Source organism: Haliaeetus leucocephalus, unplaced genomic scaffold, assembly GCF_000737465.1.
Source record: "Haliaeetus leucocephalus isolate CR32 unplaced genomic scaffold, Haliaeetus_leucocephalus-4.0 Scaffold362, whole genome shotgun sequence".
Lineage (NCBI taxonomy): Eukaryota > Metazoa > Chordata > Aves > Accipitriformes > Accipitridae > Haliaeetus > Haliaeetus leucocephalus.
Window position 1 is genome coordinate 6,716,941 of NW_010972798.1, and position 11,106 is coordinate 6,728,046.

General features: G+C 61.1%; 2 protein-coding genes across 3 annotated transcripts in view; both read right to left on the reverse strand.

Moving 5' to 3' along the window:
• Positions 1–1,286: 1,286 nt before the first annotated feature.
• Positions 1,287–10,991, reverse strand: EIF4G1 (eukaryotic translation initiation factor 4 gamma, 1). 2 transcript variants are annotated; one of them, XM_010572974.1, is made up of 24 exons: positions 10,669–10,991; positions 9,344–9,432; positions 8,962–9,148; positions 8,550–8,683; positions 8,160–8,297; positions 7,794–7,967; positions 7,517–7,714; positions 7,103–7,249; positions 6,772–7,008; positions 6,582–6,686; positions 6,017–6,170; positions 5,809–5,909; positions 5,607–5,709; positions 5,383–5,473; positions 4,479–4,735; positions 4,269–4,384; positions 3,926–4,098; positions 3,643–3,768; positions 3,469–3,550; positions 3,137–3,235; positions 2,878–3,012; positions 2,707–2,788; positions 2,491–2,631; positions 1,287–2,375 (listed from the first exon to the last, which is right to left on the reverse strand). In XM_010572974.1, exons 2-24 carry the CDS (start codon positions 9,425–9,427, stop codon positions 2,194–2,196), a joined length of 3,246 nt encoding a protein of 1,081 aa, XP_010571276.1. In that variant the 5' UTR covers positions 9,428–9,432; positions 10,669–10,991; the 3' UTR covers positions 1,287–2,193. The 2 variants fall into 2 exon arrangements, with proteins under 2 accessions (XP_010571276.1, XP_010571277.1); XM_010572975.1 differs by lacking the exons at positions 9,344–9,432; positions 10,669–10,991 and having other exon boundaries at positions 5,383–5,485; positions 8,962–9,169.
• LOC104835212 (eukaryotic translation initiation factor 4 gamma 1-like) overlaps positions 10,322–11,106 on the reverse strand; it is an 8,691-nt gene continuing 7,906 nt past the window's right edge. Inside the window, exons 10-11 of the mRNA XM_010573099.1 lie at positions 10,669–11,078; positions 10,322–10,326 (exon numbers count right to left, since the gene is read on the reverse strand). Coding sequence (XP_010571401.1) covers positions 10,322–10,326; positions 10,669–11,078 — 415 coding nt within the window. The remainder of the gene's footprint in view (positions 10,327–10,668; positions 11,079–11,106) is intronic.

The following is an 11,106-nucleotide window of genomic DNA, read 5'->3' on the forward strand; positions in this document are numbered from 1 at the left end:
CCCCGGCCCCGGTCCCGGTCCCCCCCCAGGCAGGGGCACGGCCCGGCGCTGGGGGCCCCGAGCGAGCCCCTCAGGGGGACAAGGGGCAGGGACCCTCCAGCAACACGGCCCCAGGCCTGCCCACCAAAGGGGGGCTCAGGCCCTGCCTCCCCCACCCCCACAGAGGGGGTGCTGCTGCTGGAGTGAAGCTACAGCCCCTGACATGGGGCTGGGGGTCCCGCCTCGCCGGAGCTGGGTTTGGGGCAGGAGGGTGCAGGCTTTAGGACATCACCTCTGACAGCACCACAGCGACCTCCCTTGCAGAAGATCCAGGCCAGCGCTGATGCCAGGCTGAGGCGTTAACTTGCAGCCAAAGCTGTCTGTTCCTTCTGAAACCTAATGATGGCAATTAACACTGCAGAACCTTTTCCCTGGCACAGAAGGGCACTGCCAGGGTGCCACCCTCCCCCTTGGCAAGCAGACTACCAGAGCAGCCTAAAGGGCCTCCCTCCTCTTTACTCACTTACTCCAGGGCAGGGGGAGCTCCTGGCCAGTCCCCCCCCCAACAGGCCCTGCCGGCCATTCCCTGCCAACTGCTTCCCAGCATTAGCACTGCCAGGGCTGCAGCTCAGACAGATCAGCCTCTAATCTGGGGAACAGCCTCTGGTTAATTATTCTGTACCCTCTGGGCCATGGCCAGGGTGACTCAGCAAGAGTCAGCCCAAAGCACCAAAGACCAGACCAGCCCTGAGGGGGACCAGCCTCCGTCCCCAACAGGGACACCCCATCGGAGACCCAGGCAGGGCCAGGGGCAGCTCAGCCTCACCCAACCTCCACCCCACCTGCAAGACAAGGCAGGAGGGTGCCAAGAGAAAAATCCCCCCCTAAAAGAGAAGGTGTGGGGGGGGAGCCCGGCCCATATCTCCTGCCCCAAGGCAGAGCCCGAGGAGACCACACAGGTCCTGCCACTTCTGTGCCCGTGGGAAAAGGAACATTTGGGGATGTTGGGGCTCTGCTCCGTAGCCAGGGTGCTGGCAGGGCTGCACACTCCCCCACAGGACACTCTGGGCCAGGCAGAGCTGGCGAGGGGGGGCGCAGAGGGCCTGGCTGGAGGCACATCTGACCCCCTTGCCACCCTCCCAGCCCAGGGGTGGAGGGCTACCTACCATCTGCCTTGGGGTGCCAGGGGAGGGCTGGCCCCTGCCTGGGCTCTAGGCTGGCACCCCACGCCAGCCCAGGCGCAAAGGACATGGGATAAGGGGCGGCAACAGCGGCACACGGGGCATTATTTAGCAATGTTCTTTTATTTCCAGTTTTAAGGTGAAAAGATGCCTTTAAATCTTCAATTAAATACTCCATAAAGAAAAAAAAAAGCAAAAAAAAAAATTATTTACAAATTCACGTGACCAGTAATTGAATCCTTGTTTTAATAATTACACGTGCGGCTCGTCACATCCGGCGCTCTATAAATACAGGGGACGCGGATGGGGGGCCGCCCCGTCGCTTGCCCAATTGTGGCCTTAAACGTTTGGGAGGAGGATGGGGGCTTTGAGGGGGGACGGGGACTCAGCCTGGCCCAGAGAGAAGGGGTCACCCCCCCTCCTCCCCGGCACCCTCCCCAGGTGTCAGAGCAGGAGCTGGGGGGGAATGATTTATATTTAAAATAAAAAACCATAGAGGGGGGGTCCAGGCAGTGATGGAGGAATAGAGAGAGGACAGGGGAGGGGGAGAAATCACGCTCCTGTCCCCAAACCAAATTTAATAAGTTTATATATATATAATCTCTCTATATTTCAGCAAGAAGTGGGGAGGAAGAAGAGGAGGGGGGAGAGGAGGGGAGAGATATGTCCCCATCCCATCCCCCCTCCCCATGACATGAGTCTGGGGGTGCTCTGCCCCGCTCCTGGAGACCCGGTGTGCCTGTGCTGGGAGGGGGGAGAGGAGGGGCCCTGAGGGGACCCACGGCAACAGCCGCCTCCATCAGCATCCGTTTATTATCATCGTGACAAACTAGTACAGGCCTTGCAAACAGAACTGGGACAGGGGGAGGAGGGAGAGGAGGAGAACTGAAAAGAAAGAGGGGGGCTGTGGGGGGCACAGCAGGTCCCTCGGCCCTGGCATCAGCAAGTCCAGGGGGGCCGGGGGCGGGAGGGGATGGAGTCACTCCCCAGGGTGCCCCGCTCTCTCTCCCCACTTCCTCCTCCTCACGGTTGCTCAGTTGTTGTCCGACTCATCCTCGGCTTCCCGGAGCCAGGTGAAAAAGGCTGTCACCGATTTGAGAGCCACCCCTTTGCCCTGCTGCTCGGCCGGGTCCTTGCTGGACTCCCACTTGTAGAAAGCCTCCTCCTTGATGACATCCTCGTCGTAGAGGGCGTCAAAGAACATCCGCAGCAGGTCTAGGGGAGAGGACAAAGCGGGGCCCCTGCCATTGCCCAGCCACCAGCCACCCTGCTGGGGTGGGGACATGGCTGCCACCCCCCCTCCTCGGCCCACCCGTCCCGCAACACTCACTGGGAGGCTGGTCCAACTTCACCACCAAGGCTTGCAGGGCGTAGAGCGCCTGGAGCTCCTTCTGCTCATCCCGCAGGTACTTCTGCAGCAGCTTGGCTTGGTTGCGGATGACCACGGCGTCCAGGCGGTAGGGGTTCTCGACTGCAGGAGACAGGGCGTGAGAGGGGGGCAGCATGGGCAGGGGGACACCCCCCCCCGCCTCACCCTTGTACTCACAGACAATGGCCGAGTGGCACACGGATGTCATCAGGGCCCTGATAAATGTGTTGGACGAGACCTGCTGCTCGCTCAGGTTGGCCTGGAGGAAGGAGGGTAGAGGGGCTGTGAGGTGGGGAGGGAGTCAGGAGGGAGGCCCCAGACCCGTGGGCGCTGCGCCCACACCCTCACCTCGATCCAGTCATATATTCTTTGGTTGTTTGGGTTCTCCTTCAACAGTTTGTCCAATTGCTTGCACAGCTCCTCTGAGGTCAGCTCCTTGCGGCTTGGTGTGTCTGAGCTGTCCCCCATCGTGTACTCCAATTTCTGGGGGAGCGGGCAGAGACAAGCTGTTAAAGGCAGCATGGGGGAACACCACGCTCCTGGCAGCAGGACCACCGAGGGTTGCCCCACGGCCCGTCTCTGCCCCTCGCCAATGCTGAGCTCCCACCTGCTCTGTGACAAATTTGTTGACATCCTGGTCCTCAGGCAGGAATTCCTTCCAGCTCAGGCCCCCATCCCGCCACAGCTTGCCTGCAGTCTTCTGGCTCTGCAGGCCAGACAGACAGTCAACACCAGCACCCCGTGCCCTCCATCTCCAGGAGGGGGGATACCACAGCTTGACCATGCCACCCCCATGACCCAGACACAGCAAGGGATGCCCCCTGCCGTCCCCTCTGGTGGCAGAGGGGCTCAGTCCCCGCATGGCAAGCTGCCCCCCCCCAAACAGGCTGCCAGTCCTGGAGGCGGCAGTAAGCAGCTACGCAAGCCCCATGCACTTACCATGCCCTTGCATAACAAGCCCAGCACCTCAACCAGCAGCGTGGTGGCCTTCCCAATAGGCAACAGGGGCTTCGTTATCTCCCTGTGGGGCACAAGAGACCTGGTTGAGCTACCTGCCCCCAGGAGCCCCCCATGGGACCCTGTGGCAGCCCCGCGGAGGGGCACAGCCCTCACCTGAACAGCTCCTCCATGGGGATACCTTCCTCTTGCAGGATGGGGGTGATGAGCTCAGCCAGGTATAGCCATATGTGCGGGATGTCAATCTCCATGTCTTCCGCGATCTCCAGGATCTCCCGCAGCCTGCAGGGCAGAGGGGGGCCGTTGGGATCCAGCAGCCCCCATGCCCTCGGCTGGGAGGGACCTCAGGAGGCCTCAAGTGATGAGCCCTGCTCAAGGCAAGGCCAAATTCAAAGCCAGGCAAATATCAGGTCAGGGCCAGGCTGCCCCAGCCCCTCACCCTTTGTAGTACTGCTCCTTGGAGAGTGTGCCCGCCTTCACCAGCTGGCACAGTAGGACCCCCATGTGCTCGCGGGAGATGGTGCTCCTCTCCAGCGTGGACTCGATGCCGTTCTGCACAAAGATGTAGAGCGAGGAGGGGCTGCCCAGCTCCTGCACGCACTGCAGGGCCTCCTGCGGGGAAAAAGGCGGGGGTCAGTACTGCCCCAGAGCCAGCTGTGGCTCCCCCCCACCTTCCTCATTCAGGCACTGCCGGCACCCTGCCCAACACTACTACCGCCCAGGGAAGCGGATGGTGTGTTACAGGGGTCATATGGAGCCGTGCCTGGCCACCCCCTCCTCACCTTCATGTCATTGATGTGCAGGTATTCCTCTATGATCGCCTTGGATTTCTTCTCCAGCTCCTCTTCCGACAGCGCAGGCTTGGGGGATGCTGCGGGAGGTGCTGGCTCTTGCTTAACTGCGAGGAGAGAGCAAGGATCAGGCACCACCTGGGACAGGCAGAGCCCCAGGCTGCAGCCAGACCCCCAGGACACCGCTTCTCCCCAGCTCACTGGTCTCTCGGCTCCTGTCCCGTTCCTCTGTCATGCTAGCAGCCTTGCGCACGGCCTCGGGGCCACCCTGCTTCTCCCGTTCTCGGCTCCTGTCCTCTGTCTCTTTGCTGAAACTCCTCTTGGTGAGGGCAGATCTGTTCCTGTCTGCCCGCTCGCCCCGGTCAGGACGCTCCAGGCGGTCGCTGCCCTTCTCCGAACGTGACTCCCGGTCCCCTCTGTCCCCAGCCTTCTCTGACCTGTCACGGCTGGAGCTGCTCCTGGGTGGGAGAAGGACAGACACAGTATGAAGACCCCATCGCCACTCTCCCTGACCCCAGACTGCAGAGTTCTGCGAGGCAAGGTTGTCTCACTCCAATCCCAGCCCTTTCCAGGGTCTCTTCTAGCACTTGACCACCCTCAGGGGAAAACATTTTTCCCTGTTTCTCCCCTATTCCAACTCATGTCCTTTGCCTTTCAGTCTGTCCCTTGGCACGGCTGAGCAGAGCCTGGCCCCATGCTGCCCACACCTTCCCCCTGCTGCAGACTGTGGCGAGTTCCCCATTGTTTTCTTCTTCTCCTGAACAAACCCAACTCCAACTCTCCCTGGGGACCTCGTGCCTCAGCCTCCATGGGACTCCCTCCAGCCCACCAATGTCCATCTGGTCCCAGGACCCCCAGGTTGGACCCAGCACCCAGGTGTGGTCCCCCAACTGCCGAACAATGGGGAGGAAGCCCAGGGTGGGGTCAGCCTTCTTTCCTGCAAGGACTCACTACCAACTCTGAGCTCCACCCTGCCACAGGGGATTATTCCAGCCCAGACGCCATACGTTTGCCTACATATTGACCAACCACTGCCCGATTCAGAGGGCTCCTCCCTGGCTGCAGACCAACACACGCACACACCAAGGCAAGGCTGGCCCCTCACCTCTGCACCACGCGGCGGGACTCCAGGCTCTCGGCAGGGGTCGACTGCTGGAGTGCTGAGAAGCGGTTCAAGGTGCTTGTGGCTGGCCGCCCTGAATCAGATGCTGGGCGTGAAAAGAGGGGAGTCTCAGAGTTCGGCACCTCCCCGGGTACAGGAACCACTGGGGGAAGGATCCCCCCCTCCCACCTCATCCAACAGCGCCCAGCCAGCCCCACACTGCCTACCTGAATCTGCAGGCTTCGCGCCAGACCCTCCGCTGCTGCCTTTGCCCCAGCTCAGCCGCCCACCTGGTGCAAAGAGCTGGTTGTTGGAGTCAATGGATCCAGGCTGCAGGTAGAGAGACAGAGTCAGATCTGAACCCCACACCAAGGCAGGATCTGGGCCAGGCAGTTGGCTCAGCTGCCCACACTGCACCCCAAGCCTCACCTTGGTGATCTTTGTTAGCCTGCTGGTGTCAATGGGCCGGTTGCCCTTGCTGATGGGCACCGTGTTCCAGCCATCATCTGCAACCAGGCTCCCGCGCCCACCTGGGCACAAGGGAGACAGACATAAGGCATAGTCCAGCCTCAAGCAGTGCCCAGTGGGAGCAACCCACTCCTGGCAGCCTCAGGTGCCCCCGAGCCTGGGTACTCACTGCTGGAGGATGGCCCGGGGGGTCCTCTCCTCTTGTCCTTCGACATGAGCTGCTGCACTTTGATGTGTTCCCGATGCTCCTCCATCTCTGCTTCCTTGTGGATCTGGTCTATGGTTTTGGGGCCCTGGTCTCCTCGCCGCGGCACCCAGCTATTCTGCAGAGGGCAGGGAAGGAGGGAAGAGGGCACTGAGCTGACTGGAGGATGGAGGCTGAGGCATTCCCCCTTCCCAGCCATCCCACCCTCAAAGCCTCAGGCCGGTCTCCTGCCTCAGCCATCACAGCTCCCTGTGTGCTGTGGCAGCTTTTGGCACAAAAGGGCTCAGTTTCCAGAGCCCCCCTGCATTAAACAGCCGCCAGTTACTGTGTGCCCACTATCACTACCATGCTAACCAAGGGCTGGGGGCTAGCATGGTGTCTCTGGGGCTGGCCACAGCTTACATACCCATCTCTCCCCTCCCAGAGACACACGGACTGCTGGCACTCAGAGGACACAGACCAGCAGCTCCATGGGACCAAGCAGGGGACAGAGGACAGTCCCCAGGCAATAGCAGGCCACATGCCTTACCCGTCTGAGGTCGATCACATCCTGCAACATGAAACGGATTCGGGATGATGTCTTCTTCTCTTTGATGATCTTCTCCATCTGATTGAAGTACTGGTCCATCCTGGGCTATAGAGGGACAGAGTCACGGTCAGTCACATCCCTCCCAAAGGCAAGGGCAGGGCAAGGCAAGGCAGGGCAGGGCAAGGGATACCTTGGCCTTCTCAAAGTCCAAGTCCTTGCCAATGGTGGTAAGCAGGCGGCAAAGGCACTCAAGAGACTCCTCATCATGGTTTTTGAGCAGCTTCACCACACAGTCGTGCATGATGGCCTCCGTCAACATCTTCAGTTTGAAGAGCTCTCCGATGAACTTGATGTTGCCCAGGGATCGCCGGCGGGCCTTGTCCCGCGCCTCCTCCAGCTCATCCTTCATGCGTGCCTTCTCCTCAGGCTGCAGGGAGGGCACAACAGGGCAGGTCAGAGTCCAGAGCTGCCCCGAGAGCACCCATGCCAGCCCTCAGCTGCAGCCTCCCACCCCAACTCACAGCACTGGCATCATCCATCTCCTTCTGCCGCTTCTCAAAGATCTCATCATCGTCTTTGTCCTTCTCAAACTCCTTCTGGCAGCGGTTTAGCAGCAGCTTGCGGAAGTTCACAGTCACCGTGGGCTTGTCTGTTGTGGGCACTTTGAGCTGCAGTGAGAGGTACAACCCAGGCAAAGAGCATGAGTTGTGTCTTCCCCAAAAGCTGGCCAGCTAAGGCCCAGGCACTGCTCAAACCACATAAAAGCCGCCCTACACCTTTGTGATACCCTGCTAAGACTCTGGACTTGGTCCTCCATCCATACACCCCAGTTTTGCCACCCCACACAGAAGGACCTGCACCCTGCTGAGCTCAGCTGAGGCCCCCGAACAAAACCCTGCCAGCTCAGTGGGAGACCCTCCCCAGCTCCTGCTCACCCCCATAAGGCAACGGCACATGTTAGCATAGGCAACAGAGAAGTTTGGCTCCGAGATGGCCTTCTCGAAGACGAGGTCGATGACACCCTTGAGCCGCTCCTCCGTGTCGATGGACAACTCCATCACCTGCTTCATCAGCTGCTGGAACATCTGGGGCGTCAGCTTGTTGAGGATGCTGCGGACACGGCGGAGCAGTTCCTGCAAGGACAGCAGGGTCAGCAAGAGCCAGGCATGTCCCCCTGCTGCCCTTTCACCGCCCACCTGCCCCAGCTCCCACCTGCGTCTTGATGTTCTCAGGATCTTCCTCCTCGGAAGCACGCTTGCTGCTGGGTTTCCAGGCCTTCTCGGCCTTGTTCAACTTGACATCCTCATTGAGGGACACAGTGGCAATGATTTTGCGGGGCTCCTTCCTCTGGCTCTGCTGGGAGCGGCGAGGACCCAACCCTGAGGGCTGACATGGGGAGAAGAAACTCAGCCCTTTGCTCTGGGACCAGCCAAGCTGGCTCCTGGGGTGTCCCCATCTGCCTTGCTCAGATCCTCAGCTCCATCACGGACATCAGTGGCCCAGACACAGCGGCTCGAAGGCTTGATCATCACAGAGAGGCAGACAGGTACGGTGTGGGTGAAGTGAGGAGATACTCACCAGGCCCCGGTTGCCCATGACGGGCCGGCCAAGGTTGGCGAAAGAGGGAGTGAAGTCAGGGCTGCAGTTCATGCCACTGAGGCGGATAGGGTCAAGTGCCCGCAGTGGGGTCTTGTTGGCCTGCGAAGGTACACAGGGCTGAGGATGCCCGGGGGCAGAGGAGCGGGATGGATCCATCCCCCAGCCTCAGCGCCGGGACAAGGAACTGGAAAAAAGGCCCCAGAGGTGCCCCCCCACACCAACCCCAGGCTCAAGGCTCGTTGCAGATGCTGCAACAGGACCCCAAGCACAGCAGGTAAGTCCCTGCCCTGCCTTGACAAGGCACAAAGAGGAGCCAGACCCCCACCCAGGCACCACCCACACTCCCCCAATTTCCAGGGCCGCACCGACCTTGTCCAGCACCACATCTGTAATCTGGGGCAGTCCCTCGGGTTTCTGCATGCTGGCAAAGATGAACTGGAAACCCAGCAGGAACTCACGGTCATATCGCTTCTTCTCCTCAGGGTTCAACGGCTTCCATTGCTCTGCAGTGGGGGGCAAGAGGGAGACCCTGATGTGGCCTGTCCTGTATCCTCCACCCTGAGTTGTGGCAGGTCCGGGCCCACACGGGGACCAGCAAGGTGGGAGGTAGACAGGACCCTCGCCCTGGGACCTCTGTCCCCCACCCTGTGCCAGGCTTGGGGACAAGATGGGAGGAGAGTGTGAGGTTTAGGACAGCCGGGCCATGCCACCCCCACCCTCCCCACTGCTGGGTCCAGAGGTGGTGGCTCCCAGCGGAGGCCTGGGCCAAGGCATGGCTCACCTTCCTTGTAGCGGTACTTCTGGTCAGCAGCCTTGCTCTTCTCTGGGGCCAGCTTGTCCTCCTTCTCCTCCCACGTCTCCTCAGACTCTTCCTGTGGACGGGTGGGGGCTGCGTCCTCTGCTTCGCGGGCAGGGGTGGACGCGGGGGGCTTGTTCTCCGCCTCCGAGGCACTGTCACTGATCTGAGACTGCATCGGGAGGGACAGAACAGCAGTCACCCTGTGAGCCTAGTCCTGCCCCCTCCACCCAGGCATCCGCCCCCCCCTCAGATCCTCATTACCATCACGAAGCATCAGTGGCCCAGACACGATGGCACAAAGCAGAGTTCATCACAGGAGGAGACGGGACACAGGGTGACCCCCGGACACCCCTAGGACACTCACCTCTTTAAAGGCATCCAGCAAATCGCCTACTGCCTCCTTCTTGTTCAGCTCCTTCATCCTTCGCTTCTTCTTTGGCACCGACATGGCGACTGGGAGGAGAGGCAGGGAGGTGAAGGACAGGAACCCTCCCAGTCCCCCGCATACCCTGACAGCAGCTCCAGGATCACCAGCGAGGCCCCAATAACACCAAGCGAGCTTCAGGATGGGGCCATGGGGAGCCATGGGGATGTGGTCCTGCCACCCCAGCACAGCCCCCCTCCCCAGCGATGCCGTGTACCCACCTGGACATCTGCAGCCCTGCGGATCCTACACACAGCCCACCAAGGCAGCCCGCTCCCTAAGCGTGCACCTGAGAGTACATCCCATACACACCTCACACCTCTCCCCATCTGTCTGCTGCACCCCAGTTTACCCTGTGCCTCTCAGAAGCACCCCATCCACACCTCTTTCCTAGCACAGCGCTCTCCATCCTCCTTGTAGGAGAATCGCTGCAGACACCCACACCCCTCTGCAGGGCAGCCCTTATGGGGACATCCCCACACACACCTCTGCCCCCACTTATGCTCCCCTCCCTGGCACCCCTATACACCACCCCATACAGAGGTGCTCCCCAGAAGCACAACTGGCCCCAGGTCACCCTCCTATAGCCCCCTGTATCCCTGCACAGGGTGCTCGGTATGAACACATACTGTGTACCCATCTTCCCTACCCTCCCACGGTACCCCTATGTAACCCCCACACTCCTGTGCAGGGTGCTTAAAAAAAAAAAAAAAAAAAAAAAAAAATTTTTTTCCCCCACAACACCCCCAGGCCCCCCCACTTTCCCCAGGCATGCCTATGTACTTGCATACCCCTACACAGGGTGCCCCACACAGCTACAGCCCCACAGCTCCACATCTCCTCTGCCACCCCTCCACCCTGCACCTCCCCGTGTCCCCAGACAGCTGGGGACAGCCCTCAGATACAACCCCAACTCACCTACCCTACACCCCCACATAAGGCATCACATAAAATACACTTCCCTCATGGCACCCCATTCCCCATGACGCAGGCCACCCCGACACATACACTCCTCTATACCCACGCCATACTCCTGCATACAGATGCATTCCCCAGACATCTCTTCCCATCTTGCCATCCGCAGGCACCTTGTCCCCCCCAGCACCCCATACCCTCATGTCCTTGGTCACCTAACCCCATGCCCCTCTCCAATACCCTCCCCATATGCCATGCCTCACACCGCACCCAGGTGACCCCCCCACGTTACCTAACACCCACCCTGGGGCACCCCACGGCCCCGCACGCCCCAGGCCAGCATCCCCAACCTTGCGCGGTCGCCTCCGAGGTCTGCGAAGGGGCAGGGGCCGGGCTTGAGCTCCGCTCCTGGGCCTCACCCGGGCCTTCGCTCTCCTCTTCCTCCTCCTCCTCTGCCGGGGGGGAGGCAGGAGTGCTGGGCTGGGCCGGTTCCTCAGGCTCCGAGATGGGGCTGACATCTGACTCGGGCTGCTCCTCACTCGGCTCTGCTTTGCCAGTGCCCTCCACCCCGTTGGGCAGGGGCAGCTCTTCGGGCTGGGCGATGGGGGAGTCCAGGGCGGGCGCGGGCACCAGCGCAGGCACCGGCTGGCACACGGGCACCTCAGGAACCGGCTCGGGCACCTCCTCTAAGACCCCGTTGGCCTCAGCAGCAGGCTCGGCAGCCGGCTCAGGGCAGGGCTCTTCCCGGGGCGGCGGGGGGCTGGGGGAGACGGGTTTGGCGGGCGCTT

Bases quoted from the DNA above. Each gene is read 5' to 3' on its own strand.
- EIF4G1 (XM_010572974.1), bottom strand. From the start codon at position 9,427: ATGTCGGTGCCAAAGAAGAAGCGAAGGATGAAGGAGCTGAACAAGAAG. The intron at 6,687-6,771 runs GTATCCCTTGCC...GTCCCTCTATAG, and splicing joins TGGACTTTGAGAAGGCCAAG to CCCAGGATGGACCAGTACTT. The intron at 6,171-6,581 runs GTAAGGCATGTG...TGCCCTCTGCAG, and splicing joins ATGTGATCGACCTCAGACGG to AATAGCTGGGTGCCGCGGCG.